Raw genomic sequence first — 27,625 nt, 5'->3', positions numbered from 1 at the left:
ATGTATGCGCGAGGTGCCCCACCTATGAACCTCGAGACGTGCCCGAGTTGCGAAGGAAGGCTAGAAGGGCAATCTGAAGGAGCCCATACTCTGTATCGATGCGAGGATTGCCTCGGGGGCGCATTGAAGTGTCGTGACTGTCTACTCTCCTCGCACGTCGAACGTCCACTGGATAGGATAACTGCTTGGGACCGGGACACTCGTGCTTGGCTGCTGACCACATTTTCTAGTCTGGGCTTCGAGCTCCACCTCGGTCACGCCGGAAACAAGTGCCCTAACACGAGGACACCCGCACGTCCGATGACTATCGTCCATGATCGCGGAATCATCGCGTTGCCCGTGCACTACTGTTGGTGCACCGAGGGCTCGATAGAACCGCTTCAGCTCATCGCTGCGGGGTTCTGGCCGGCAACATGGAAGAAGCCGCGGACGGCGATGACCCTGGGAGTCATGGATACGTACCACATGATTGCGCGACAGGCACAAGTCAGCGTCGACGACTACGTGCGGCATCTCGCAAGGCTGACGGACAATGTGTTGCCGACGGACGTAGCGGTAAGCGAACTGTTTCCATACGGGAGTGCGAGGTGCTGATGCCGTGCAGGATCGATATCGCGAGTTCAATAACGCATCAAGACAGTATGACCATCTCAAGCGTTGTGCAGAGTACGACACCTGGGTGGGAGATACACTCAAGAACGGCCAACTGTGTCTCCTCTGCCCAGCGTGCCCTCAGCCGGAAATCAACATGCGAGAGGGATGGCAGCAACGCTTGCCGGAATACCGGTATGTGCCATGCGCGGTAAAAGGCGTTCTCTGACGGCGATATAGATATCTGGACGCGCTGCAATATTCCATAGACGGGAACTTCCACCTGAGTATGAAGGATCGCGATACCGACCCGCTCGACGTCGCCCTCTCCGACGGTGCCGGTTATTTCGTGCCCAGCAAGACGGCGAAGCAGTTCTTGAGCAAAACGAAGGCGCCGAAGGCTGAGGTAAGTTAGGTCAGCTGTGTTCGCGGGCGGGTTGTTCATGGGTATTCAGGCGAGCACCTGTAATCAATTCGGTGCCATGGGTCAGGGCAAATACAAGGGCAAGGTCTCTGGCGTCGTCGGGATATCGTGCCGGCATATGTACATGCTCCCGAACTCTATCATCGATCTGATTCGCGCCGAGCAGTAAGTCGGTAACCCTCTCCTCCATATCCATCTAATCATAACGTGCCGCAATAGATATCAATTCGTCGATCTTGCCCTGCTCTGCACGCTTCAGAAGTACTTGGTACTGCTGCAGTTGTTCGGTACGTACGATATCAACTGTCAGTATATGATCAACCTGCGCAAGCGGCTGGCGGACTACGGCGTCGTGCTTTCCGAAATCGACGGTCTGCATTCGACGGAGCTCCCGCAGATCATCGCGGGCGTGGGCAAGTATCACCTCAGCATGCACACCAAAGAATGCCGCCACAAGTACTCGATGCACCTTCTTCCCGGCGCGTGCATGTTTGACGGCGAGCCGATGGAACGCATTTGGGCGATCCTCAACGCCCTCGCGCTCCGCACCAAGGAGATGTCCGGTGGACATCGTCATGATGTCCTCAACGAGCATTTTGAAGACATGAACCTCCGCCGCCTGCAGGTGTTAGGTGAGTCGTCCCGCGGGTTGCAACGTCACACGACTGATGTGTGCGGCAGTGAAGGAGCTCCTCGGCAAGTACACAAACGGACACAAGCGCGTCAAGGAGCTCGCGAAGTATCTCGCTAGGATCGAGACGTCCATCGGGAAAAACCACATCGATGACTGGCGTGTCGAGGAGGCGGCATACCTGAAGGCCGTCGTGGACATCACCCAGCACAAACACTTGAAGAACATCTACGAGCCTCCCGCGGAAGCATGTAAGTTAGCGATTTGTAACGGAGCTCGTCGATGCTGAGCACATGCAGCCCTGACGCAGAAGGATATCGTCGAACAACTAGCGGCTGAGCAAGCGACCAAGCTAACGGGCGATGGCGTCATAGGTGTCGCCACCCTAGAAGGCGCGCTGGCCGTACAAGAAACTCGGTAAGTGTTCACATTGTGAAGGTGATAAGGTGTTGCTGAATTTATTTCAAGTCGGCAGCTTCGTCTGGAAGTAGACACGTTCTCCGGCACGGAAGAGGAGCGTGAACGTCTCCGCACGAAGATCGATACGTGGCACAAGCAAGCCATGCGAGTCACCACCGACTGCAACAGCAAGCTGAGCGACTCTGTCGATGCTGTCAAGTCGTCTATTGCCCCTTGCGACATCCCTCCGGGGTTCCCCCTTCGCACGACCAGTGACGACTGCACGTGTGAAATTCCGTCGCCACCTTCACCGCCCAAATGCGACGCGCCGTCGGCCAGGGGCAAATGCAAACGTTCACGAGAATCGGCAGAGCTGACCGCTATGGCTGCAAGGCTGGACGAGGTCGACGTCCGACTCCCGTCGGACTACCATAGCACGGTCCGGAAGCATGCGGCGATGAAGGATGCCGTTGCGACAGAGCGCCGTCTACGGGAGGGCCAGGCAAACGAGGCGCTCGAAGACCTCCGGTTGCATTTGACGACACAAATGAGCTTGGCTGAGCGCAAGACGCAAGGGTCCGGCACGATCCATAACGCAGCCATGGACCGACGTATCCATGGCAAGCGCGACGCTATCGAGCGTGCGAAGTATGCCTACCGTCGGGCACGTCTAGCCATGATCGTCCTCGGAATGCCCAAGAAGGATCGTACCTACCGAGTCTTGAAGGACCAAGATTGCAAAGCCTTCGTGATCGTGGACGAAGAAGTCAGGCGCGGCGATAGCAAGCTTGATCCGACTTGGATCTGGGGAGATTTCACGTACATGGGTAAGCTTGACGAGGGCAAGATAAAGATCTTTGTCACAAACAGTGAGTAAGGCGTTGGTTAGACTGGAGATGGAGGCTGACCACGTTTGAGCTGTAGGTGTGAAGGTTCACTGGCTGCGACAGAGCGCATTGCTGGCGCGCTGGAGGGAGGAGGTCAACGCCCTTCGCGAGGAGATGTATCGAACCGTGCGCTTTTTCGAGTACACGGTAAGGACGTGGACAGTTCGCGGGGAGCAGCACGAACTAGCGGGACGCGCAGCCGCGGCGGCTCATGCTCGTCGGTAAGCAGTCAGTGCACTCCTTTCGCTCAATGTATTCACGGATTTGATAGGAAGAAGCACGACTGGCAGCGCCGCCTTGATCATGCCTCTAAGCAATTCCCGCAGGAGATATACGAGGTACGCAAACGGCTGTGATTGCACGCACTGCCTAATATATAACAGCCACTCGGGTTCCTTACGAGTGCAATTCGATGAAGACGTCGAAGGAGGGCAATGGGGACGTCGGGCGACATGGAGACACGAACACTAGGTGCGTGGTTATGGTTTATTCGCCGACGGCGTACTGATGACGGTGAAGGTCTTGCCTTCCTGGACGGAGAAGTGTAGTGAATGGGCAGTAACGATTCGACTGTAGTATGGCGTCGTGAATGGGCACTCACGATGCGACCGACGTACGCGCTTTTAGTAGCAAGAGGCGTGACAACTTGCGGAGCAGCGCATCTTGGCAATGCCCAGCGACTGGGCTGGTGCCATCGCTGGAGACGCCTCTGTGGGACGCGCGGAGGCGTCACTGCCGAAACCGCTTACACGTGCAGTACGCACCGAGATGGTCAGGACACAGCAGAAGGAGTGCACGGGCCGTGCACGCGAAGGCGGCTACGCATGCGCCTCGGACAAGGCGTGTACGGTGCGCCAAACGGGTTGGGTGAAGGCGCGAGGTACGTGATCGTCTCGTGCACGCCGACGCTAACCCTTGCGTAGCCGTGCCGCCTGTCTCCAGACCTGTGAACCCGTCCACGCACGGCACGCTCCTTCCTCTGGCTGGCTCACAGGCGGACGACGGGGAAGGCGTCGGTGGTCGCCGCCTCTCAGATCGCACTCGTTTCATCAGCGCGGGCGACCACAGCAGTTCTCAACTGCGCGAGGAGCAAGGCTCGAGATGAGGGAGGTAGGGAGGGGGCCGCCCCGAGCCCCGGTATCTACGTAGATACTCAGGGGTTTAACATACATGTGCCCTGGGGCCTCCCTCGCCGCGTCATCTGTGCATAGCTCGCCCATGCCATGGGCCCTCGAGAAGGCATGTCCCTTGTCTGCGTTGCGAGCCGGTGGGGGCATTTCACCAAGTGTTGGAGGTGAGCGACTTCAGTATATACCGGAGGGTGGCCCGCTCACTGGTTGGAACTAGAGCCTCGCCTCGGTCTGGCAACAGCGATGTAGGGCTGGGAATGCGTCTGCAATGGGGTGACGGTACACAGGGGGGGGACCGGAGAGGGTGGACCGGTACAGGTGACGAGTGCCGGGTGGATCAACGCTTTGACTTACCTGCTGGACGTCTAGGTAATAGTCACACCCGGTGGCCGGCCTGCCTGGACTCGAACGGATCCAAACCGCGCGGAAATCGCCCGGGCGTACTTACAGAGGTATGTTAGCTTCGCTACATTCGACAGGTCAGTCAGTGTACTGACTCACCTCTGGCTGACCTACATCGACACAGGCCACCTCCCCGCGCTCGAAAGCCGTCTTCGCGCAGAAATTGCCTGTAGAAACTTTGCACAAGTAAGTCAGGTGCTTTACCATCGCTAGTCAACAGTCACCGGATCGAAGTTAGAGTCGCAGGACAATGCCACCGAGCAGGACGCCCACCCCACGCAGGACGCGTGACTACATGGGTCTTGTGCACGCGTACGGAGCGTCGAGGACAACTATAGACCCTGGAAGAGGGTGGGTTCGCCGAAATGGCATATTAGTGAAGTGACGGCGCGCATCGCAGGCGTGACGACTGCCGGCTGCGACTACGCGGCGAGGTGCTGGGGACCAGATATGTCAGTGGGTGGGTCGAATCTAGGGGATTGCAGTCGCGCGTCAGGGGCGACACGCGCGAGAACCACAGCGAGAACTCACCGGGCGCGGGTCGTGTCGTTCGAGTGGGAGTTGCGACCTGTACAGAACGTGAGTCTAGCGACGGCGAACAAACACGGAGTGTGCGAGGCCGACGAGAGTGCGTCGTGTTCACGACAGTCGTCTGCGGCGAGCGAGCGGGCGGAGGAGAGGGCGAGGAGATAGAAGTAAGTGCGGCGCGGCACGCAGGGCACGAGCAACTGATCCTCCGACGTGCCTCGCGAGCCAATAGCAGTGCGGTGCCTCGTCCTCCTCGCACGGAGGCTTGCATGCAGTCACTTCCCTTTTTGCCCACCTGCCAGGTCACATATCTACGGGCCTGAAAAGTGGTGGCGGCCGGAAAGGAAAGGAGTCGCCGACAAAGTATGGGTGCACGCAGGTGTGTGAAGGAAACACGGGGCTCGGATTACATGCCGGTGCGTTGGACATGGACTGTGCGCAGCGGACTAGAGCACTACGAAAGTAAACCCCTCCGGGCGACGCATAGCTACTAATGAAACATCTAAAAGCACTAAGTGGGCGTTACGCAAGTATTGTTAACTAGTGGAACGTACGTTTTGTGCTTGTTTTCCCGCAAAGACGGGCATCTCCACTGTGTTTGGATTTGGTACTGACGACGGCGAAGTAGCGGGTCGGGCGCCAGGGGTTCCGCGTGCGGCTAGCGCAGTCTGGTCGGGGCGGCGTATGCTGGTTGGATACGTTCGGGGATAGGCGTGACGGAGGCGGTCGCGGACGCGCCTTGCGTCCGAGCGGGAGAAGGGGCGGAGGATAGCTGCGCGGATGCAGCCTAGGTAGGCAAAAAAAACGCATTGTGGACTTACCTTGGTTTCCAACCAGACGCGTATCCTCTGCATGAGACGCCGCAAGCTTGATCCTGCTCCTATGACGCGGCTCGATGGCAGCGTCGATGAGTTCTGGCGCACGGCTGGAGATTGGCCGTGTCGCTTTTTGGCCGCGGGGTGCTGGCGCGAGTCGGAGGCCAGCGCCGTGTGGAATACCGGAATCTTGTTTGCTTCCGGCCGATGCCTTGGTCGGGGGACCCCCGCCGATGGACCACTGTGGTTCCCCATGTATCGACGAAGGAAGGCCGAAGTTGGCGCCGCGAGAGGGGTGGGTGAAATGCGAAGATGAAGAGGCGGGGAAACGCGCAGGGGCCGAGGAATCGCAGCGCAAGAGGGTGGATAGTAGCGGTGGGGGTGTGTAGCAAAGAACGCGCAGGACGCGAAGGAGTATGTTGAAGAAAGACGAAGAACGCTGGAGCCGGCGGGCGGGACGGCGGGAGCTTGGACAGGCGCGGGAGTGATGTTGGCGGGGACGCCCTCGCGGGTGCGCGGGAAACACTAGAAGCGCGGGAACTATATCGGCCGCGGTTCCTCCGGAAGTGCTGGAGTAGCAGCGCAGAGCGTGTTACAAAACGGCGAGGTTCTGCAAAACAGCGTGCGGTTTTGCAAAACGACGCGTAGTTTGGCATACGGTACCCGTTCTCGCGGAATACCGAGGGAATATAACCTATGCGCAAGTGTGTATGAGAGGACGAGGCTGGTGCAGTGGTCTGAGACGCTGGCTAATCTTATCGTATTATCCGTGCGTTCGATGGTTCGACTCCTCCCTTAACCCGTTCTCATTATGGGTCGAATTCTTTTGGCGCAGCTTATCCCATCCGGTTTTGCATCGAATGGATTACTCATGAGGTACATCTACGTATGTACGGTGGGTTTTGGTTGTGAACGGGGCTAGGATAAAGTCGTCACACTATAAGGGTGATAGCCCGGCGGTTTGCAAAACAGCGCGGGCTATTAAGCCGGGTGTTTTGCATAACAGTTCGTGGACTCTACAGCTTGGTCTGAATACCTATCTCACTGAAACCTCACTGTGCTGCTAGGTCGTCGTCGCTCAAGCAGTAGCTCCTCGATTTATCCTTACTGCTTCACTTACACCGCCGTCCGATGAGCTCACAGAGTGTGCGGGTGGATGTCGACGATCGCGATCCTCGTATCCAGTATTCCGGGGGCAGCTGGACTAGGGGAGAGAACGGGGGTGCATATGATGGCACCCTGAGCTATGCGTTGGACGTTGGCTTGACGGCTTCGATGACATTCACGGGTAGCCCTTTTCTTATACGTGTCCTTGCAGAGTACCGCTGATCCGTCTCGTCGACAGGTACCATGGTCGGCGCCATGGGCTGTAGCGGGGACACGAACCGATACGGGTGGCCGTCGGAGTCGTTCGTCATCGACGGCGTAGCCTCGGGTATAGAGACTGTCCCAACCGGGTTGGCGGGATTCGTGACTACCGTCTACTTCAACGTCACATTCTTCACGTCCCCCGCTCTCGATCCCGGAGAGCACACTATCGTGCTCACGAACCTGAACGGGACAGTCCCGAACACACTCTGCTTTGACCGTTTTTGGTACATCTCAACCGAAGACGTCGTCACCAGGTACGTTGCAGGCACCCCCTCGCGTATTTTGTCATTCGGCTAGACTGACTTTGTTTAGCTCGAGCAGCTCGAAAAGCTCCGGAACAGCCACTTCTCTATCTCCGCCCTCGCCCCAAATACTATCCCAATCCTCATCCTCAATACCGTCTTCTACCACGCCAGCCTCCACCGTGGTTGCAGTAGTTTCCCAAAGCGCAAGCACAGCCGCAGGCCGATCGCAAAACATTGCAGCGGTCATAGGCGGAGCAGCAGGCGCGTCGCTGGCAGTCGTGCACTTAGCAGCGCTCGGTTTCTACTGCTACTTCAAACGCAGGTTAGCTCGCGCTCGACGAGAGCTCCAAGGCGATGGCATGTGCCTAGCCCCACATCTGTGTGTATGTCAGTCTGACAAAGTCCAATGGGCGCAAAAGCGACTGCGGAGGCGGCTATAACGAGTCCGTTCGCTGGAGGACACCAGCCGAGTTTGGCGACGCAAGCAGCCTCCGCTTCTACACTCGCGACAGCACCCTTCCTGACCACGAGATACACGGATTCTCCGCAGGATCCCGCTGTCGCGTTCACCCCGCCGACGACACCAAGCTCAACAGGCCAGCGAGTCTCGAGAGTCCCGTCCACGCGGCGCAAGCCCGTTCCCGCAACGCTGCCCGCCGACTCGCTTGCGCCAGAGCCTTCCCCGGGGGTACCTTCACTACGCTCACACGTATGGTCTTCGCCTGTCACGCCGGGGCATCAGGGCACCGCACCACACGATTGCGCGCTCTCGTATTATAACTCGGAGCTCGATGGCTCCCCTCCTCCGTACTACAATACCCGGTAATAGTCGACTCCATGTCGCAGGCCGAGACTCGGAGGGACCTTTAATTAAATGTGGAACCAAGCTAGTGAATATTGATGTACGGCCAGGCTCCAAAGCTGCAGATATACTTACAGTCTGATATCGAGGTTTGTGTTTTGCTCAACATGCAGTGCAAGCAGCCAAGATACTAGAACTGTTCATTCCGCTTGGAGATGACCCTCTTGAGATAGTCAAAATCGGGTGGCCGGGCCGGCCGTACCTGCGGGGAAAGGATGGCCATCATGGGCTCTTCGAAGCGCTCAGCGCTCGACGTCAACAGATATCCTTCTTTACCACTGCCACGAACTCCTCCGCGGTACATACTCCGCTTCAAGCCAGATCTGGCCCAGTTCACACCCATATCGCCGAGCCTCTTCAGCTTTGAAACGCGCCGTCGCTGACGTGTGACGTCCGGGACACCCGTCGATCCGAGTCTTGGATTTTGACGTCGCTGAGCTATCAGGCGCCGCACGACAGCATCAAAGCACCCGCTTCTGTCTCACAAAGAGGCTGGCGAGAGCGAAAGGTCGGGTCTTCCTCCGCACTCTCAGTGAGCTCACTAATACAGTAGTACTCACCGACTTCAGGTTATACACTCGCTCACCTGCAGACACAATCAATGCTGCGTGTGACTCGCACGGAGATGTATAGAGTCGAAGGAAACGACGCGCACTGACCCGTCAAAGGCGGTCCGGCGAAGAGACGGCCATCGTGTTCGATTGCCATGATTGCGCCGGCCAATGCGCGATGGATTGATGCTGAGCTAAAGCCTCGCTTCGCCCCTGGGCCTGAGATCTGCGTGCACACCAGGCGATACTATACACGGTCCGTGATAGTATAAACACACGGTGTGTACGTTATATTACGTGCTTCGTCTGCCCCGCTCTTACTCTTCCGCCCAGGTTTCAAGTTTCCTCGTCTCTCCGACTCGCGTCGGTTCTCCACTCCTTTCATTCTGCTGTGCTGAGGTCACCTTCCGATGAGCTTCATTAACGTCGACGATGGCGACCTTCGTATCCAGTACTCCGGCAACTGGCAGACGATGGTGTTTGACGCGGCCTACAATAGCACCCTGCACTACACAACGGAGGAAGGTGCCACAGCTACGTTGGTATTCACAGGTCGCTTCTTCCTTTGCTCCGTCTCCATCCCATGCTGAGCTTGCCCGTTTACAGGAACCCAGGCTGGACTTATAGGCTGCGGGGGGCTCACGGACAAATGGGGATGGCCGTCGGAGTCGTACGTCGTCGACGGGAAGACCTTGGAAATCCAAAGGGACTTGACGGCGGACCCAACAACCATGTTCTTCAATGTCCAGCTCTTTGATTCGCTCGCACTTGACCCTGGGGAACACACACTCGTAGTCACAAACCTAAACGGGACGTCGCCCAACACGTTCTTTCTGGACAACTTCTGGTTCGTTCCGTTGGATAACGGTAGCAATGGGGGTGCAAGTGCCAGTCCAAGTGCAAGTGCCAGTGCCAGTGCAAGTGTACAATCCTCTGAGTACGTTCCATTCTCAAGGCTTCATGCGTGCCTTAGACTAATCCTATCCATTCAGCTCGGGTACAAAATCGTCAACTACCTCGTCGAGCTCTTCGCTAACGACGCCGCATCATACTCCTACATCAGTTCCAGCCACTTCCGCAAGTGCCAGTGCGCAGTCCTCCAAGTACGTCTCGGTTTTCTTCGCGCGTCCCAGGGGCTGATGTTGTCTAGCTCGGGAACGATTTCGTCAACTTCCTCAACGAGCTCTTCAAGCTCGGGGGCGACGCTGTCCCTTACTTCCACATCGTCCCCAGCCGCGTCGACAAGTGCATCCGCCGCAATTGTGGGTTCCACCTCTAGCCGTCCGCAAAACCTCGCAGCCATCGTGGGCGGGGCGGTAGGCGGGGCGGTAGCAGCTTTGCTCCTGGTGGCGCTGGCCCTCTACTACCTCATCAGTCGCAGGTTATCTCGGGCTTCGCGGGAGCATCCTGAAGCCGGTGTGTGCTTCTCCTTTGCGACTGCGTTTCGCAGTTTAACCAGTTTCGATAGGGACCAAAGAAGGCACCTTCACGACGCTGAGCCCTGGAGGACACGTTCCTAGTTTGTCGATGCGCGAAGCACCAGCCTCCAGTCTCGCTTCTGAACCCTTGCTCGCCTCTCGAGAGGGATATACGGGCTCCCCATCCGATTCTGTTGGCGCGTCGTCACCACCTTTAACTCCAGGGCACGAATACGCCCTGTCGCCCAGTCCTCTCCTCACATCGGGGACCGTCTCATCAGCGCCGTACGGGTCTTCTGGTGTGGTCTCGAATGCCCAGCCCACGTCTTTCCCGTCGGGTTATCGGGATGCTGTCGCTGGTGCAACGGACGACCGATCGGTTCTGTCGGACAAGCTGGACTCCGACGCCTCCCCTCCTCCGTATTCCCAGTAGCTGATTTACCGGTGCACTTGATGCCGACTGTAGGATTTGTGGTAGACCTATACTAGTGGGAATATGTCGACGCCAAACCACCACCAAATTCCGCGAGACTCGGACAGAGACCGATGAGGTTTGTAGTCTGACACGCAAAGAACAGTACCACGCGCGATGACCAATCGCGGGCGATCCGGCGAAGAGGCGGCCATCGTGCAAATCCAGACCGAGGACTTGCCTGCAATAATACCGTGGCCGTGATCGCGCCGCGCCGGCCCATGTGCGATTTATTGATGCGAGGGCCTGCGAGGGCTCATTTTAAAACATTGGCTGCGACGTACGCGCATTGAGCAGTGCGGTATATAAACACGCGGTATGTGCAAACTGCCCTCGGCTCTCCCTTTGCTCCCCAATCCTTCTGTCCCACCTAGGTTCGTCCGTCTTCTCCAACTCGCGCCGGTTTGCCAATCTTATTGATGCCGCTAGGTCGTCTTTCGATGAGCAATATCACCTTTTACAACGTCGACGATAATGATCCCCGTATCCGTTATTCCGCCGGTTGGCATTCGGTGCAGAATGAGAATACATATAACGGCACCCTGCACTATACGACGGAGGCGGGCGCCACGGTCACATTGATATTCACAGGTCGCCCCTCCTTTTGCATCCGCCTAATCAATCGCTGAACTCTCCTGCTTATAGGGATACAGGTCGGCGTTATAGGCTGCGGAGGGGATACGGAGCAGTATGGGTCGCCGACCGAGTTAGTCGTTATCGACGGCACGTCCTACAACACCGACAGCAACTTCGATCCAGACCCAAAGGTCCAGGGCTGCACCCTGCAGTTCTTCGGGTCGCCGACACTCCCCCTTGGCGAGCACACCATCGTGGTGACCAACATCAACGGAACAACTCCCACTACGTTCTTCTTCGACAACTTCTGGGTCGTACCTGGCAATGGCACCGATGCTCAGTCTTCCAAGTACGTCTCGATCTCTCGCACGCGCACCACGTACGTTTAGCCGGACCAACGTTCTCTAGCGTGGGCACAGCGTCTTCCGGGCCAACCTCGCTTCCCGCTTCCATTTCTGCTTCCTCATCGGCCCCTGTAGCTTCGGCAAGCTCATCCGCAAGCAGTATAGGCTCCACATCAAGCCATACTGCGGCGATTGTGGGCGGGGCGGTGGGCGGGGCGGTAGGAGTCCTACTCCTGGCAGCACTGGGCTACTGCTTCATGCAGCGCAGGCGATCTCGGGTCCAGCAAGATTCTCGAGGCGATGGTATGTATCTGGCTTCAAGTTCAACTGTGCGTTTTGCGGTCTGACGAGCTTCGATGGGTTCAACAGCTATCGTGGAGGGCGCCTTGACCAGCCCGGTCCTTGGGGGACATGTGCCGAGTTTGTCGATGCGGGAAGCCCCCGCTTCGATGCTCTCCTCGACCCCGCTGCTGACACCTGCGACTCGGAAACGAGGCATGGACTCCGTGCAGGAATCCATCGTTACATCTGCGCCTAACTCCAATTCAAGTTCGGCACACCAGCAGGAGTATAGACTGTCGCCCGGGCCTATTCTCACCCCAGATACTTCTGTCTTCTCAGCACCATCCGGGACATCTTCACTATCCTTCGATACACATCCCACATCGTTCGCGTCGGGTTATCAAGAAGCTGCCAATGCGATGCACGACCAACCGCTTCTGTCGCATAAGCTCGACTCCGTCTCCCCTCCCCCATATTCCCAGTAGTCAAATTACGAGCGCGCTTCTTAACGGGCTACGATGCATGGTATATCTACAGTAGCATATCTGTACATAATTGGCCAATTGGCCAGGAGGTTCTCAATAATTGCTTTGGACTTCGCGGCGTGTGCGAGGATGTCTCTCAAGCGGGGACTCGGGAGGGCGGCCCGCCCGCTAGGATCGAGATTCGATCACGATCGGCGGCAAAATAACATGGCCTCCATGGGCGCCTAGGATGTCCTCCGCCACAACGCCCTCCTCCGCTTGGACTTGTACTCGCTCTCCCCCGCAACGCTCTTCTCTCTGCTTTGTCTAACGACCGCGACTGTCTCTTATATATTTGAGGCTCTTCAAGGAGACCACATATCATTGTCTCCTCACCTCCTGTAGCTCGTGCTCTCACAACCTCTCCAAGCATCGAACCTCCCAGGGCTTTGCACATTCCGAACGGCCTACCAAGGAACGCAGAAGGTAGAAGCATACCAATAAGGAGCTGGAAACTATGTCAAAGAGACGAGTGGCATACTACTATGATCGTGAGTGGGATGTCTCGCTCGTGTCTGCTACGGGACCCATATACCATGACCACAGCCGACGTGGGTTCGTACACATACGGCCTGACACACGCCATGAAGCCACAACGCATGCGTATCACGCATGAGCTCGTCTCTGCATATGATATGCTGCCCAAGATGCACGTCCTGGTACGCGTTCCCTCCAGGTGCCTATGCATGTAGCAAACTGACCCGACGGGTGCAGCGCGCGAAACGCGCCACGGCGGAGACCATGACGCGTTTCCACACGGACGAGTACATCGACTTCCTCGCGAAGGTCACCCCGGAGAACGCGCGCAGATTGACCTACCAGGGCACGCGTTTCCTCGTGGGAGACGATAATCCTCCATTCGAAGGCGTCTTCGAGTTCTCATCCATCTCTGCCGGAGGTTCAATAGGTGCGTCATACTCTATCCCGCGGCGTACGAGCATGGATTCATGATATGTGGAATCCTTGAAGCCGCCGCGAAACGCCTCATGGAAGGACAGGCGGACATCGCAATCAACTGGGCCGGCGGGCTGCACCACGCAAAGAAGCGCGAGGCCTCGGGCTTCTGCTACATCAACGACATAGTCCTCGGTATCCTCGAGATGCTCCGCTACGCGCCACGCGTGCTCTACATCGACATCGACTGTCACCACGGCGACGGCGTTGAGGAGGCGTTCTACACTACGGATCGTGTTATGACCGCGTCCTTCCACAAGTTCGGCGAGTTCTTCCCTGGCACAGGCCAGATCACGGACAGAGGCCGCGGTCCCGGGCGCGGCTATGCAGTCAACGTCCCGCTCAAGGACGGCATCACGGACGAGTCGTACAAGAGCATCTTTGAACCAGTATGTCCTTCAGCCTACCGTCATCTCCGTTCCCGCGCTAACGCCGCCACGCGCAGGTGATAGACAAGATCATCGACGTCTTCCGCCCATCCGGGATCGTGCTCCAATGCGGCGCGGACTCGCTCTCAGGGGACAAGCTCGGCGGGCTGAACCTCACGATGCAGGGTCACGCGCACTGCGTGCAGTACGTGCGCGCGAAGAATATCCCTCTCATGCTCCTCGGCGGCGGCGGGTACACCGTCAAGAACGTCGCGCGCGCGTGGACGTACGAGACCGCCTGCGCGCTCGGCATCGAGCAGGACATCGACCCGAATCTGCCTTGGAACGAGTACTTTGAGTGGTTCGGGCCACGCTACCGGCTTGAGGTGCTCGAGAGCAACCTTGAGGACTTGAACTCACGCAACAACGCACTAGACGGTATCAGGTACATATTCTGGCCATACACACGTTCGGTCCTTGTTGCTTATACGCCGTGTAGGGAGTCCGTTTTGCGAGATTTGTCGCAGCTTCAGCCTGCGCCTTCAGTGGGGATGCAGGACGTCCCTCGGGAAGGCCTCGGGCGGCACCTCGGTCTCTCAGGCACCCGCTCACAGGGACCTATCGACGACATGGATGAGCGGCTCGCGCGTACGTTCATGGTCTGTCCCCCTCTACACAACGTTGTACTCATTATCGCCTCCAGAGCACGCGCGATTCGTATACGACCTCCAGGGCGAATCCGACGAGACCCGCTCCGAGTCCGAAGGCGAAGACGACTCCGACGCCTCGTCCTCCCGCCGCACTCGCGGCCGCCCCGCGCGCAAGATCCGCGGCGGAAAGAAACGCATGAGCATTATGACCTCACAGTACTTCGACGTCCCACGGCACCCAGCAGACTACGACCCCGACGCGATGGACATCGACGGCGACGAGGATGGGTGCGGGCACGGGCACGAGCACGCCGCATGGGCGAGCGCGCGCGCGGGACTGCCCACCGGCACGGGCAAGCGGCGCTTCTTCCAGAGTTTCACGGAGTGGGACCCGGTCAAGAAGGTCCTCACGGAGCGCGAACGCGCAGGTGCCAGGGCGGGCGCGGAGGGGAACATGGTAAATGGAGGGAAGCCGAGGGCGCGGGGCGGCGCGCGGGCGCGGACGAGGGGCGGCGCGAGGGCGCGAGCACGGGAAAGGGCGCGCGACGAGGACATGGAAGAGGTGGAGGCGGATGGGGACGTAGAGGATGATGAAGATTGAGGTCGTGGGTCAGTTCTCCATGCTATCCAATGCTGTATCTCTGTATATCTAGTCGGATTTGTACTACGCTGTTGTTTTTCTGTTTTCCGTACGATCAACGCCGATCATTATACGCGCAACTACAACCTACAAGCCGTCGGTCAGACACAGCGACGGATAACGAGTACGACAGTCCCCAAATCCTTCTATACCACCCAGCTACCATCGCTCATCCACTGAAGCTGTACACCCCAAGCCGGTCCACCCCACCGCAGAATTCGAAACCGGCGTTACCCGGGAGCGGGCAGAGCGAGCTGCACTCCGACTCGTCCACCTGCGTCGCAGCGGCCACCGGCGCCGCACCGCTGCACTGGCACACGCTCGCGTCCTCGACGCCCGCGAACGTGAACCCATCGCGCGCGCACGCCTGCAGGCACTGGTTGACGAAGTCGAGGTTGGTATCGAAGGTGTGCGTCTCGACGGCCGTGAACGCGGGCGCGTCTACGAAGCAGCCCTCGAACGCCCAGCTGCCAGGACGCAGCGCAGGGAAGGTGTAGATCTACGTAACGGAGACGCCTCATCGTCAGGACCTTTGTGGCGTGGACGTAATAGATGGGCTACTGACTTGGATGCGCCAAGCGCCGCCGCACGCGATAGTACTGTCGCCCGCGCAGCCCATGTTGCAGTCCGTGTCTGGGGCGATCTCGAGTGGGCCGACGACCCCAGTCGCGCAGTGGCACTCGTCCGCGAACTCGACGCCGGCGTAGCCGAAGCCCTGCGCGGCGCACGACATCACGCACGACGCGGCGGTGTTGTTCGCGACCTGAGTCGTGACGTCGCCCGCGAGGATGCGCGCGGGGTTGTCGACGGCGCACGCGGCGAGCGTCGTCCAGTTGAGCGGGATGGTCTCGGGGCGGAAGGAGCGCGCGCTGTGCGCGAGGGCGAGCAGGAGGAAGGAGGTTGCGCGGAAAGCCATGACGGGGTAGGCGGGTGCTGTGGGCGGGCTGTCCGAGTCGAGCAGTGGGCCTGAGGAAAGAGGGCCAAAAGGACCCGCGTTATATGGTCCTTGGGTAGGTACGAGAAGCCCGGGCCGCGTCGAGAAAGCCCGGTGTACGCGAGAGGAAGGTCGGACGTCCGGTCTACAGAGATGTCGAGGAGGTTGCCTGAGGAAGCACGGCGGGCGCCGTTCCTGTGATATTTGAGCTGCAGACCACAACGTGTACCAGAGATAGTTGCTCGAAGTCCGCGACGCTGAGCAAGCCGCCGCCAATCCCAGTCAATCACCGCAAGAGAGGCCGAGGCAGATTGTACGAAGAAACGGTCTCTGTACCGGGCGAAGGCGTAGAAGGCATATGAGGTCCAAGCAGCGCTGACCAGGCGCGGGGACCTGATCATGACTTGGACAGAGAATGTGATGGAGAGTCGTGTTGACAGGTACGAGCAGCGGGGCCAGGGCGGAGTTCTCGCAGACCGGGGGAGGATATGCCTATCCGCGACATACCCTTTAACGGGATTTCCACTATCTGTACCTGTGCCGACGTGTCCTATGGAGGACCGGGCGGTTGAAGGGTGGCGGGGAAGGGGAACACGCGGATGCATTTCCGTCTTGTCCGCGCTGCGGGGGATACGCGGGGCCAGTGGCCCACGCATTGCTGCAAAAGACCCCGGAGTAAATGAGATCGTGGCTTCTCCCTGTATACTCAGCTTTCGTGTCGCACAGAATAAAACGGATTACGGCGTACATATGTGCAGTCGACGACGACATCTAAGTGCTTGCAGGATAAACGGTTGCTGAGAGTCCAGACCACGCGGCACCGAATATTGGGATGCTTCTACTCACATTGCAACGTTGAGAGGCGCGGTCACGAAGTGCTTACGGAGCTGAGTGTTGTGTTGGAGCTGGACGAGCGTGCATGCGATGGTGGACGTTCGTGTCCAAGGTCGCTCCTCCGGCGGTTTCGTTGAAGATTCTCTCGGAATGCCGGGCCGGTCGCGTACCCGCCACTCTGAACCGTGCACGAGCTCCCACAGAGACCTGTTGAGGTAGAGGTCGTAATTCTTCCCATCGATGACCACTGACATTGATGGCCAACCGAATGCATCCCTATCTCCTCCGCATCCCATGATGCCGGCCATTGTACCTAGTACGGGAGGAGGTCCTTAACTGCGGCATGAAGTGGCGAGGTTATGCGTACCGTTGAATGTCAACGTTGCTGTTAAGCCTTCGTCTACTGCAAAGTGCACAGTCTGATCGTAGGCTTTATCAGACAATCCGCTTGTCCACCCGTCGGAGTATAGGATGCGTGCATCGGTGTCGTCAACGTCAACGCGGACACTCGAAGAACTCATAAGACAGTGTGGCAGTGGTGCTACAGAAATTCCGAGGGAGTGGCGAGCTAGATGAAGAATGAAGTCGATGAGGAATTAGTTTTATATCAAGTTGGTCCTTACTGCGAAGAAGTTGCACAGGGTCGGTAACTTATCACGTATCTGTCATACTCGTGATGATTCCACTCGCAACGAGGCCGCCACAACCGCTCATAATCGCGTATGATGTATGCGACAAAAGTATTTCTTCCGAGTAGTAGTCAGCGTATGGAAAATTTGAAAAATGCCTCAACCTCGGGGTACCTATACTGATAGGCGATGAGATTGAAGCGGTAGGTCGATGATCTCTGCCTTCCGGGCGCACAGCGGTGCTGCTCACTGTATTGAAATTCTTTAGCAGACCGATGCATACTGCGACGTAAGTGGGAATCATCACATCTGAAAGAAGATAACACATCAAGGAGGCTTGGAGCCACCCTCGTATCAACAAGCAACTGTCAGTACAGGACGTGGGAGCCCTTCACGCGTTCAAGGTCGCAGACTTAAAGCGTCGCAAGATGGGCGAGTGAGACAAAGTGCCTACCTCTATCTCCTTGTGGTTCAGACCCGCAATTGAAGCTGCCTACACGTTCAAGGACGAGGAGAAACGTGAACCGGGATGGTGGTCGAAAGCGAGCTTCTTAGGCGCCTGTATCCCCAGGCGCTCTCGACCAAACTGCAGCGCCTCCGTCGCCGGCGGTATCCGGCATTACCCGTAGAACTCTTCAGACGGCACATTGACCATCCAAACGACCTCAATACAACGATTAAAACAACTAAGGTTACATTTGAATCTAGGCGCATATACGCATTCGACGACCGGCGAAACGCCCTGGCCAGACCAGCTTAGCTGGGTGCGTACGGCGGAGGAGCCATGTCAGGCTCCTCGTGCGGAGATCTCGTGCTGTCGTTTACTGCACCGTCCGAGAAGGTCGCATCCGAGTGCGTCGAGTTTGATTTATCGGTGAACGCGGAGGGGTTACTGGCGGATACGCCGGCGCCGTCGGAGGGGTGTGACTCGGACAGAAGCGGAGAAAGGCTGTTATCTCGCCCATGTGTTGGTCTGCGACTCGGCGAGAGAGTCGTCGTTGTAGCCGAAGAGGAGACGATGCTCGCGCTGGCCAGGAAAGACGAAGACGGGACAGTGGGGTTTGACGTGGACGGTGTGGCGAAAGCGAACTGGGGCCTATGTCCCACAAATGGCGCATCCTCTGGGCTATCGTGTTCAATCGCTGCGGGAGTATGAGCTGCGGAAACGTCGTCATGCGAGGGCCGTGACGTACGCGTAATATGGGGCTGTCCCGCACGCCGAGCAGACCTTCGTTTGAAGAAGTAGAAGCCCGCTAGAGCGAGGAGAATGAGCGCTACAGCCCCGCCTACAGAGCCTCCGATGATGGCCCCAAGGTTTTGACCGTGGCTCCCTGCAGAACTTCCGCTTCCAGATACTCCTATTGCAGGAGGAGCAGGAGTCTCAGATGGGGATGCCGAGCTGGGGGACGACGACGCTGGACTCGGACTAGGACCGGAGGAAGCAGCGGTCGACGCTGCGGAGGAAGCGCTGAATGTTCGCGGTAAGTCTACTATGGATAAGAATGACGTTGGTCTTGGAAAGGGCACACCTTGAAGAAGTGGCGTTCGAGACAGCCGATGATATATACCAGATCCGGTCGAGCCAGAATACGTTCGGCCGCGTTCCATTCAAGTTGGTGACGACGAGCGTATGTTCGCCAGCCGGGAGATTCGGCGATGTGAAGAGGGTAATGTTGAACAATGACTCCGTGCTGGACGGAGAGGCAGCTACGGTCCCATAGTTCTGCCCGTCGATGACGAAGGACGCGGAGGGATATCCCCCGTCCTTGGTCTCCTCTACGCAGACCATGACCGATACGAGCGTCCCTGCGTAAGATGCAGTAGAGTAAGCCATAGAGAAAGGCGCAGATTGGGTATAGCATGTACGTACCTGTAAACTTGAAAGTCGCGGTGAGCCCTCCGCCCTCCGCCCAGTGCAATGTGTCGTTGTATGCCCCCGCCACTTCATCCACGCCCCAGCCTGAGGAGTATATGATACGTCCGAGCGGATCCTCGTCATCGACGTCGACGCGAACTGCCAGTGATGACATTGACCACAGGCGTGTGCGGGGAGATGCAGCGTGAGATGGGGGAGCAGTTCGAGTACTGAGCACGGTCCATGCGTACCCTGGGGCCTATATCACGCAGAATTGCGATTTACCGGTGCTATATGGTTTGATACCAGGCGGCGCCCTAGTAGGGTATGGCTAGTCAGATTCTGATAGAAGGGGTACTTCAGCCTGAGGATAAAACATCATCTGCGAAGAGTAGAAATGTATACTGCACATACCAGTATTATAGCACACCATGACACGGGTAAACTATACTCACCGCCGAGTAATGCATGTTCCAACGCACACCCGCGCATTTGGCCTGCGTACATAGTTTGATTGTGCAAGCCAAATATAAAGTCGCACAGCATACCGCATGCGCAGCCGTAGCGTTCGTTGCGGACACTATGCGGCGACCCGGGTTCTGATTCACCGGGCTCTCGTTCTGTAACTCTGTCATGTCCTTCATCAGGGCAACGCCGCACGGCTATAATCGAGGGGTCCAGCTGCTGTCTGAAAGGTTCCGCCAGCGCGCGATCGCGTGTATTTGAGTGAGTAAGCGGTAGCGCAGCGCCGGAGCCTTCGACCGTAGGCGGAGGTGCAGAGGCCTCGGCATGAATGCTCGTGGCCATTCTCCGTGTCGGCAGGTACAGATAGGTGTCTTCTGGCCAATACTTGACGTTGGGCGTTTTACTTGGCACGGATGGTAAGAGCCCGTGGGTGAGCGGCTGAGTCTCCATCGCGTCCGCGCGGCAACGTCTGCGCGTATGGTGTTAGCGTCCGAGCTCCAGAAACACGGCAGCATGAGCCTATCACCAGTGTTGTCCCAGTCATTCTTGCATTCGGAAGTAGCGTAGTACGGAACGCAACCAAGGCTGTAATCAGCACGAGACAGCGCCTAGCGGGGTGTAGGCCAATTTGTGACGCCAGTCGCATCGACCCGATGTGGGAATATGTTCATACAGAGATGATTCGTATGCATATGTATGCGAGGGAGTGGTACGTAGCAAAGAACGACCACGTCGGCCGCAGCCGTTGGGATCCACGTGGGCGCTCCGACATTTCCGGACTGAGTATCACCGCGGCCCGTTGCTCCAACGCCGCTCTCGAGTCTCCACAGACGGAACGTCAGCGCGCCAGCCACCCGAAAATGACTGCACTATTGCAATTAAAAGTACAACCGACTCTGGGCGCACACACGGGTAAGTATACCAAACCCACGATCGACGAAAAGCGGAACACGCGCAGCCATCCGAAAGCCTCTTCTGCGACTTGCAAGACCAGCTAGCTGGGTTCGTATGGCGGAGGAGCCGCCTCGTCAAGCTCTCCGCCCCAAGAACGTACGCTGTTGCGTACCGTCCTCTCCGGGCCCGAAATAGCAGCACTGTCTGTTCGTGCTGGATTCGATTTGTCGACAAATGCGGAGGGGGTATCGGCGGATGCGTCGGCGGTATCGGACGTGTGCGAGTCGGGCAGAAGGGGTGAAAGACGGTTGTTCCGCTCTTGTGGGGGGCTGCTATCCGGCGAGGGGGCTAACGCTGTCGCCGGAGAGGAGATAAAACTGCCGTTGGTTAGGAACGAAGGCGAGGGGCCAGAAGGGGTTGACGGCACGGGGAGAGTGAACTGGGGTGTGTGTCCCACAAACAGCGCTTCTTCTGGAGGAACGTGTCTACTCGCTAGTGCACACAAACGCATCTTAGCTGCAAGAAGATCGTAGCTTGTAGACGGAGACGTACCAGTAGCCTGGGGCCCCCAGGTGCTCCGAGCTGACCTGCGCTTGAGGAACCAGACGCCTAATATGGCGAGTAGAAGCGCTGCGACTCCGCCTATCGAGCCCCCGATGATGGCTCCGAGGTTTTGGTGGTTCCCTGTAAGATTTGCGCTTACAGGGGTATTTGTTGCAGGAGGGGCTGGTAGTTGAGAGAGCAGTGCCGTATTGGACAGTAAAGATGTTGAAATTGAACCGGACGTGGTAGTGCTCGGCGCGGCGGCGGAGGCTCTGAGACATTGAAGTTAGTCCGCTATGTGGATCAGAAAGATAATGATAGGGACGACATACTTTCCGGAAGTGGAATTCGAGACCGCCGAAGATGTATACCAGAACCAATCGAGCCAGAACGTGTTCGGCTGCGTTCCGTTCAGGTTGGTGATCACGAGTGTATGTTCCCCGTCCGGGAGAGTCGGGGAGACGAAGAAGGTGATATTGTAATACGAGCCCGTGAGTGATGGAGTGTCGACCCTAGTCCCGTAGTTCTGCCCGTCGATGAGGAAGGAGACGGAAGGGTATCCGTAGGCCGCTACGTCTCCTCCGCAGCCCACGACTGCGACAAGTGTTCCTGCGCATGATTTCGCTCAGTTTGATGGAGAGAAAATACGAGAAATATTTGATAGGTACCTGAGAACTTCAGCGTCAAGGTCATCCCTTCGCGATTCGCGGTGGACAGAGTGTCATCGTATGCAGAGGGCGCGTCGCTCTGATGTCCCCAACCATCAGAGTATAGGACGCGTGGGTCCTGGTCGTCGACCTCGACGCGAACAGACATTGACTGCAACCGGATAGAGCAGACGTAAACGCGGATCGCGCTGTACGCTTCTGAGCAGCGAGCTGGAGCGGGGGAGTAGATCGGCTACTAGCAGCGTGCCTCGACGTACTTACCTTCACTCTATAACCAAAAGGCGCCTGGGCGTCAATCTATCAAACATAGTTTAGAAGACGTGCATCCCGGATCGCCGAACAGAGAGGCCTTGCTCACCGGCGTAAGTGTAACTCTGCTTGACTCGCGTATACATATCAAACTCGCCGGCCGACCGTGGAGTGTTTTCGTGGTACGTCGCAGCTACGATGTTCATCGTGGACGCCATGCAGCGATCCAGGCTATCGCTGCTGCAGCGCTCTGCCTTCTTCCCGGGTGAGAGCGGTATTAGAGCACACAGAAGCGTTTATACAGGCTCCGATCTGTCATCCGTTGAGTCAGCTGGCCGAGCAGAAGCTCAGTCTGCCTGGATACGAGAGTGTATTTGCGAGCAGCGCAAGGGTCCTTCGGAGTTGAGGATGAGCTGTGCTGATCCGGAGTATGAATAGCTGCTCGGGCACGCAGTAAGTGTATGCGGACAGAGATGGAGCCATGAACGTACATTGTGCGTGATCCTGCCACTCCACGCTTGTACACACGTCGATATGCGAAGCATCTGCATGTTGGGCGGCCCGTGTGACATCATACTTGCACACGGCAGACAATACGTGGAACTTTCAGCTGCGGAACTCGAGCTAACGCTGCAACCCTCGAACAGGTTCTCGAAGTCTTATATCATTCGGTATACGGAGGGAGGGAGCCTTCGTCCACTGACGAATGCGAAGGGGATAGTAAACCGTGTTCCGACGTATGCTCTGGGGGAGGTGAGTCCTTTGAAGGCGATCTCGGTGAATACATGGCTCTCAGTGTGAATTCAGAATCCGACGGCGAAGTCCGGGGCACGAAAGGGGGCTCTCGTGGCGCAGATCCGATATCTGGTGAGGCCGACAACGCTACAGCTTCGGGTGCTTGAAGCGAAGGTACCAGATCTTTGCCGGATGAGGGAGTCATTGCAGTAGATCGAGAAGGGGGTGCTGCCGCTGTGAGGACAAATGGTGATATGCGCTTCATACTCGCGGGAGAGCAGACCGGTTCGCTCTCTATGAACGCTACCGCACGCAAAGTATCATCAGCGCAAGCATGTGAGCGTATACGCAACGTAGAAACATACAGATCGGCCTAGGACTCCGTCGAATCGTCTTGTGTTTCATGAAGCAGTAAGTGCCCAGAACTGCCAGAAGGAGTGCTAGAGCCCCGCCAACAGCCCCGCCGACGATGACTCCGATGTTTGGGGGGTGAGTGGCCGTTGAAGCATGCGGGGTCGCCGAAGCTGTCCTAAAAAGCCCAGTCAGACTTGTTTGTTCTTGCTGGTCGCGTTTTAGGACGGTTGGTTACTCACGCCGAAGGTTGCCCGAGCACTTCGCTCACGCTCGTTGCATCTGAGGCGTCCGAAGCGATGTACCAGAACCGGTCTAGTACGAACAGATTCGGCGAAGTCTCGTTGAGGTTTGTGAGCACAATAGTGTGTGCTCCGGGTTGAAGGGTAGTCGAGGAGAACAGAGTGAGGTTGTAGCTCAGGGCGGCTGGCGATGTGGGGGTGTTGGTGGTGATCCGGAAGAGATTCGCGTTCTTCCCGTCGATGACGATCGACGTTGACGGATAGCCAATCGAGGCTGTGTCGCCTCCGCATCCCATGATGCCGACCATTGTGCCTGTAATACGCCGGGGTATCAAGTGTTGACCGAGAAGCGGCGCGATATAAAATGCGTACCATTGAACCTCAGGGTGGCTGTCAACCCCGCAAACTGTGCGTAGTGCAGAGTTCGACCGTACGCGTTGCCATCTTTTCCGGTCGACCAGCCAGCGGAGTAGTGGATGCGTGGATCAGCGTCGTCGATATCAACACGGGTCCTTGAAGAACTCATGAGGGATATGAAAGTAATAGGGGTGTTGCCAGAACCAGAGGGAGCGTCGAGTCGAGGTAAGGGGGCCGGATCAGAGACGCGGACTATTGGGCATCCTGTATATCAGCTTGAGCCTTACGTTCTATGTGACAGCATAATGCAGGGACGGTAGGTTACCGCGTAGGAGCTGTCATACTCATGATCTCCAGTACATTGGCAACGCTGCCCCACCTGCGCACAGTCGTGATATATGTGGCTGGAAATCCTACTGCGAGGGGACCACGGTGCTGTGCCATCAGTGCGGTGTGTACGGCGGGGGCAAAGCCCGCCACACGAAGCCTAGGGTCAACTTCCTGCACCATGATGTATCAGCATCTGCTCTCGGGATACAAGGGCTCTTGCTCACCGTCAACGTTATCCCGGTTGTCTTCCCGCATCTGAAAGCATTGGCAGGCAAAGAGGGATATAATCAGCATGAGGAGCACGGCACCGCTCGTCGCACCGCCGACGACAGCGCCCGTGTGGTTCGCAGTCGCAGTCGCAGAACGGGGATCTGTCAATCCCGCACCACTTGGGCGCCCGACGCAGCTCCCATGGCGCTTCTGACAAACGATCATGAAGGTAGTTAAATTGACTGTTCAATGTGTTCGCAACATGCATAGTGCTACATCGAGACAACAAACACGGACCGGGTAGCCTTGCACATACCGGCCGCGGCAGACCCGCTATGACTTCTCCGCGCGCCGCCCCGCTCAGAGGCCGAACGCGATGTACTTTGTGTTCATGTACTCCTCGATACCGTGGCCGCCCTCCCGGCCTGCGTCGCGAACGCGTCAGCACTCGCGATTGATTTGAATATGGAGATACTCACCGAGCCCGCTCTCCTTGACCCCTCCGAAGGGAATAACGGCTTGGCTGATCACGCCCGTGTTCGTACCGACCATACCGACCTCCAGCGCCTCCGCGACGCGCCATACCCGTCCCACATCGCGCGAGAAGAAGTACCCCGCGAGGCCGACAGACGTCGCGTTCGCGAGCCGCAACACCTCTTCCTCAGTCTCGAACTTCGTCAGCGCCGCGAGCGGCCCGAACGTCTCTTCCGAGTTCACGAGCGCGTCGGCGGGCACGTCCGCGAGCACCGTGGGCGCGAAGAACGAGCCGGCGCCGGGGAGGCGCTTGCCCCCATGTACGAGCTGCGCGCCCTTCGCGAGCGCGTCCTCGACGTGCTTCTCGACTTTCTCGACGGCGCGGTCGTGGATCAGCGGTCCGTGCGTGCTGTGACCGAATGAGCGTGAGCGCTCGAACACATGTTTGCATGGGGGGCGATACGTACGTGTCCTTGTCGAGGCCGTTGCCGACCTTGAACGCAGCGACCTTTTCGGCGAGGCGCGACGCGAAGTCGGCGTACACGGACGACTGCACGTATATCCGGTTCGCGCACACGCAGGTCTGGCCCGTGCCGCGGAACTTGCATGCAATCGCACCTGAGAGGCGCTAGTCAATGCGTGCGCCATCCTGTGAAAGCATTTACGCACCCGTTACGGCCGCGTCGATGTCGGCATCATCGAACACGATGAACGGCGCGTTTCCGCCCGCCTCGATGGATACCCTGCAGGAACCGCCCTGGTTCAGCTATCGCACAAAATGCTAGAAGCGAATACGACACACTTCTTCAGCGTCCCCGCAGCGAGCCCATACAGCATCTTCGCGACGGGCGTGCTGCCCGTGAACGACACCTTCTTCACCGCCACGTTCTCGCACATCTCGCGCCCGACCTCGCTCACGTTCGCGTGCGTGGTCACGACGTTGATCACGCCCGGGGGCACGCCCGCGCGCGTCGCGAGCTCGACGAGCGCGAGCGCGGAGAACGGCGTCTCGGCGGGGGGCTTGATGACCGCGGTGCAGCCCGCGGCGAGGGCCGCGCCGAGCTTGCGGGTGATCATCGCGGACGGGAAGTTCCAGGGCGTGAGGATGGAGCTGTCAAGTACGGTCTCGTGAGTTCATCTCGCAGGTGAAGGTTATAAACAACGTACACAACGCCTGTGTATGACGTCAGATATGAGTTTGCGCGCGAAATGAGAAAGGGACGTACCGATAGGTTGCTTGATGACAACGTTGCGGATGTTGGGGAATGGCGACGGGATGGTCTCTACCGCCCACAGTACGCCTTCAGCAAGAAGTGCCAGACAGGACAAGCATCACGGCTCACCTCCGTAGGTCCGAACGGCTTCCTCAGCTATACATGCGCACATAGATTAGTGCCCCGCGGTGCACGCCGCAAACGCGCGTCTTACCGAACCACTGCAGCAGCATTCATTGACGGTCCTCGCGAGAACACCACGCGACGGCTTACCTCGATGAAAGACGCGCTGTACGCATGTTCTCCCTGCGCGACGCGACGTCAGAGGCGGGCTTGCGTGTGTGACCCTGGGCGAGAGTACAGTACCTTGGCCTCCGCGAGCGGCTTGCCGTTCTCCAGAGTCTGCGCAATGCTTAATTAAGGCGCACACCGAGTCTCGAGGGGAGGAGCAAGGCTTACGATGAGACGCGCGAGGTCGTCCTGGTGCTCTTGCATGAGCCCGAAGAACTTTTTGAGGACGTCATGCCGGTGCTATACGGGCACTCAGTACGGTTAGAGCGGGAAACGACAGCTCCAGACGGACCTTGGCAGTGGTTTTGCTCCACGTCTTGAACGCGGTGGCAGCAGCTTCAATAGCCTCCTTCGTCTCCGCAAGGCCCATCTCAGGGATAGTCCCCAGCTCCTCCTCCGTCGCGGGGTCTGCGCGAGATGTGTTGTGTGCCTAGTTGCTTGACAGACGAGGCGCGAGCGCGACTTACTGGTGACCTTGATAGTCCCGCCCTCCTTCGCGTCGACCCATTTCCCTCCAATGTATGCCTGCGTGCGCACGAGCGACGGGTCTTTAAGACCAAACTACCGCGCATTCCGAGTCAGTCCAGCCCGCGAATGCCTGGACGCAGCGCTCGCACGTACAGCAGAAGTGGACGCCATCCTGTATCTGAAGAGCGAGTGTCGGGGCACGAACCGGGTCCTGAGGCGGGGCGCAGCGAGGGCAGGAGAGAGTCTGAGAGCGAGGGGCATCGCGCGGGGGCGGGTCGCGGTATAAAGCAGAGGAGGGGTGTGAATAGAGCACGCGGGGCGGGGGCGCGCAAAGCCGAGCCCTGCGCCGGGAGAACGTTGCCGTATGACGGAGGGCCGGGGGGATGAGCCCTAACCCTATCTACCCGCCTTTCCGCTGCGTTCCTATCGCTTGGCGGCCTCGATTCATCCCACTCTGAACTTGTTGCAGCTCGAGTGGGATGCGTGAGAGGGGCAGAGGTCAGGTCGCCATTGCGAGGCCCAAATCGCCCGAAATGCAACGATTTACCCAGCAGATGCGGCGAACGGGTTCCCGCATACATGTATATTTCGTAAACATATCACCTTCGTACGTGTACGACCGCACCACGAGAGGAACCACCATAGTACTTGTAAAAGCATAGTATACCACATAGACATCCCCGGACGCAGGACCACCCAAGCCTAATAAACCTAGTATATCGTCTATAGCACATCACATTCTGGTCATAATACATGAGTACGTCGTAACCGAAAGCGCAACAGCAATGCCTACCCAGATATCGATCGACAACGCAGCA

General features: G+C 57.9%; 11 protein-coding genes across 11 annotated transcripts; 6 read left to right on the top strand and 5 right to left on the bottom strand.

Annotated features, from left to right (window-relative positions):
• Positions 1-24: 24 nt before the first annotated feature.
• Positions 25-3,157, top strand: TRAVEDRAFT_117001 (uncharacterized protein; the record flags this gene model as incomplete). Its single annotated transcript, XM_008037041.1, has 10 exons — positions 25-555; positions 605-786; positions 832-997; positions 1,047-1,180; positions 1,235-1,647; positions 1,697-1,897; positions 1,946-2,063; positions 2,115-2,342; positions 2,439-2,914; positions 2,970-3,157. 10 exons carry the CDS (start codon positions 25-27, stop codon positions 3,155-3,157), a joined length of 2,637 nt encoding a protein of 878 aa, XP_008035232.1.
• Positions 3,158-3,601: 444 nt separating this feature from the next.
• TRAVEDRAFT_43975 (uncharacterized protein) lies at positions 3,602-4,037 on the top strand (the record flags this gene model as incomplete). Its single annotated transcript, XM_008036769.1, has 2 exons — positions 3,602-3,812; positions 3,856-4,037. 2 exons carry the CDS (start codon positions 3,602-3,604, stop codon positions 4,035-4,037), a joined length of 393 nt encoding a protein of 130 aa, XP_008034960.1.
• Positions 4,038-7,157: 3,120 nt separating this feature from the next.
• Positions 7,158-8,249, top strand: TRAVEDRAFT_17954 (uncharacterized protein; the record flags this gene model as incomplete). Its single annotated transcript, XM_008036519.1, has 3 exons — positions 7,158-7,432; positions 7,491-7,745; positions 7,826-8,249. 3 exons carry the CDS (start codon positions 7,158-7,160, stop codon positions 8,247-8,249), a joined length of 954 nt encoding a protein of 317 aa, XP_008034710.1.
• A 670-nt stretch (positions 8,250-8,919) lies between these two features.
• Positions 8,920-11,064, top strand: TRAVEDRAFT_56558 (uncharacterized protein). The gene is made up of 6 exons (XM_008036957.1): positions 8,920-9,115; positions 9,170-9,388; positions 9,443-9,773; positions 9,862-9,939; positions 9,987-10,252; positions 10,305-11,064. The coding sequence occupies exons 2-6, from the start codon at positions 9,247-9,249 to the stop codon at positions 10,685-10,687; spliced, it is 1,200 nt and encodes a 399-aa protein (XP_008035148.1). The 5' UTR covers positions 8,920-9,115; positions 9,170-9,246; the 3' UTR covers positions 10,688-11,064.
• An 81-nt stretch (positions 11,065-11,145) lies between these two features.
• TRAVEDRAFT_17952 (uncharacterized protein) lies at positions 11,146-12,413 on the top strand (the record flags this gene model as incomplete). Its single annotated transcript, XM_008036518.1, has 4 exons — positions 11,146-11,317; positions 11,372-11,681; positions 11,782-11,975; positions 12,016-12,413. The coding sequence occupies 4 exons, from the start codon at positions 11,146-11,148 to the stop codon at positions 12,411-12,413; spliced, it is 1,074 nt and encodes a 357-aa protein (XP_008034709.1).
• A 300-nt stretch (positions 12,414-12,713) lies between these two features.
• On the top strand, positions 12,714-15,130 carry TRAVEDRAFT_56557 (histone deacetylase). The gene is made up of 7 exons (XM_008036956.1): positions 12,714-12,943; positions 12,999-13,111; positions 13,167-13,359; positions 13,422-13,795; positions 13,852-14,219; positions 14,274-14,422; positions 14,478-15,130. The coding sequence occupies exons 1-7, from the start codon at positions 12,910-12,912 to the stop codon at positions 15,023-15,025; spliced, it is 1,779 nt and encodes a 592-aa protein (XP_008035147.1). The 5' UTR covers positions 12,714-12,909; the 3' UTR covers positions 15,026-15,130.
• A 103-nt stretch (positions 15,131-15,233) lies between these two features.
• Positions 15,234-15,980, bottom strand: TRAVEDRAFT_43972 (uncharacterized protein; the record flags this gene model as incomplete). Its single annotated transcript, XM_008036768.1, has 2 exons — positions 15,234-15,563; positions 15,630-15,980. The coding sequence occupies 2 exons, from the start codon at positions 15,978-15,980 to the stop codon at positions 15,234-15,236; spliced, it is 681 nt and encodes a 226-aa protein (XP_008034959.1).
• Positions 15,981-18,217: 2,237 nt separating this feature from the next.
• On the bottom strand, positions 18,218-19,491 carry TRAVEDRAFT_43971 (uncharacterized protein; the record flags this gene model as incomplete). The annotated part of the gene is made up of 4 exons (XM_008036767.1): positions 18,218-18,603; positions 18,655-18,929; positions 18,991-19,267; positions 19,332-19,491. 4 exons carry the CDS (start codon positions 19,489-19,491, stop codon positions 18,218-18,220), a joined length of 1,098 nt encoding a protein of 365 aa, XP_008034958.1.
• A 1,284-nt stretch (positions 19,492-20,775) lies between these two features.
• TRAVEDRAFT_43970 (uncharacterized protein) lies at positions 20,776-22,034 on the bottom strand (the record flags this gene model as incomplete). The annotated part of the gene is made up of 4 exons (XM_008036766.1): positions 20,776-21,167; positions 21,228-21,490; positions 21,551-21,827; positions 21,887-22,034. 4 exons carry the CDS (start codon positions 22,032-22,034, stop codon positions 20,776-20,778), a joined length of 1,080 nt encoding a protein of 359 aa, XP_008034957.1.
• A 1,425-nt stretch (positions 22,035-23,459) lies between these two features.
• On the bottom strand, positions 23,460-23,989 carry TRAVEDRAFT_43969 (uncharacterized protein; the record flags this gene model as incomplete). The annotated part of the gene is made up of 2 exons (XM_008036765.1): positions 23,460-23,776; positions 23,836-23,989. 2 exons carry the CDS (start codon positions 23,987-23,989, stop codon positions 23,460-23,462), a joined length of 471 nt encoding a protein of 156 aa, XP_008034956.1.
• Positions 23,990-24,563: 574 nt separating this feature from the next.
• TRAVEDRAFT_142659 (succinate-semialdehyde dehydrogenase) lies at positions 24,564-27,096 on the bottom strand. The gene is made up of 15 exons (XM_008037040.1): positions 26,961-27,096; positions 26,807-26,900; positions 26,632-26,747; positions 26,508-26,579; positions 26,415-26,450; positions 26,322-26,354; positions 26,263-26,269; positions 26,178-26,204; positions 26,061-26,117; positions 26,002-26,008; positions 25,637-25,945; positions 25,504-25,577; positions 25,302-25,452; positions 24,840-25,243; positions 24,564-24,785 (listed from the first exon to the last, which is right to left on the bottom strand). The coding sequence occupies exons 1-15, from the start codon at positions 27,066-27,068 to the stop codon at positions 24,721-24,723; spliced, it is 1,560 nt and encodes a 519-aa protein (XP_008035231.1). The 5' UTR covers positions 27,069-27,096; the 3' UTR covers positions 24,564-24,720.
• Positions 27,097-27,625: the final 529 nt, after the last annotated feature.

Source organism: Trametes versicolor, assembly GCF_000271585.1.
Source record: "Trametes versicolor FP-101664 SS1 unplaced genomic scaffold TRAVEscaffold_3, whole genome shotgun sequence".
Classification (NCBI taxonomy): Eukaryota; Fungi; Basidiomycota; class Agaricomycetes; order Polyporales; family Polyporaceae; genus Trametes; species Trametes versicolor.
The sequence above is the reverse complement of the archived record's forward strand: the minus strand, read 5'-3'. Positions and strand labels throughout refer to the sequence as shown.

What these genes read in the sequence shown, in the direction of transcription:
- TRAVEDRAFT_56558 (XM_008036957.1), top strand. Translation starts at nt 9,247, where the DNA reads ATGAGCTTCATTAACGTCGACGATGGCGACCTTCGTATCCAGTACTCC. An exon ending in GCCAGTGCGCAGTCCTCCAA is followed by an intron (nt 9,940 to 9,986) that starts GTACGTCTCGGT and finishes GATGTTGTCTAG; the next exon opens with CTCGGGAACGATTTCGTCAA. An exon ending in GCGGGAGCATCCTGAAGCCG is followed by an intron (nt 10,253 to 10,304) that starts GTGTGTGCTTCT and finishes CAGTTTCGATAG; the next exon opens with GGACCAAAGAAGGCACCTTC.
- TRAVEDRAFT_56557 (XM_008036956.1), top strand. Translation starts at nt 12,910, where the DNA reads ATGTCAAAGAGACGAGTGGCATACTACTATGATC. An exon ending in CTCTGCCGGAGGTTCAATAG is followed by an intron (nt 13,360 to 13,421) that starts GTGCGTCATACT and finishes GAATCCTTGAAG; the next exon opens with CCGCCGCGAAACGCCTCATG. An exon ending in ACAAGAGCATCTTTGAACCA is followed by an intron (nt 13,796 to 13,851) that starts GTATGTCCTTCA and finishes CGCCACGCGCAG; the next exon opens with GTGATAGACAAGATCATCGA.
- TRAVEDRAFT_142659 (XM_008037040.1), bottom strand. Translation starts at nt 27,068, where the DNA reads ATGCCCCTCGCTCTCAGACTCTCTCCTGCCCTCGCTGCGCCCCGCCTC. An exon ending in AGCCGCTCGCGGAGGCCAAG is followed by an intron (nt 26,355 to 26,414) that starts GTACTGTACTCT and finishes CGCGTCGCGCAG; the next exon opens with GGAGAACATGCGTACAGCGC. An exon ending in AGCCGTTCGGACCTACGGAG is followed by an intron (nt 26,118 to 26,177) that starts GTGAGCCGTGAT and finishes TGTGGGCGGTAG; the next exon opens with AGACCATCCCGTCGCCATTC.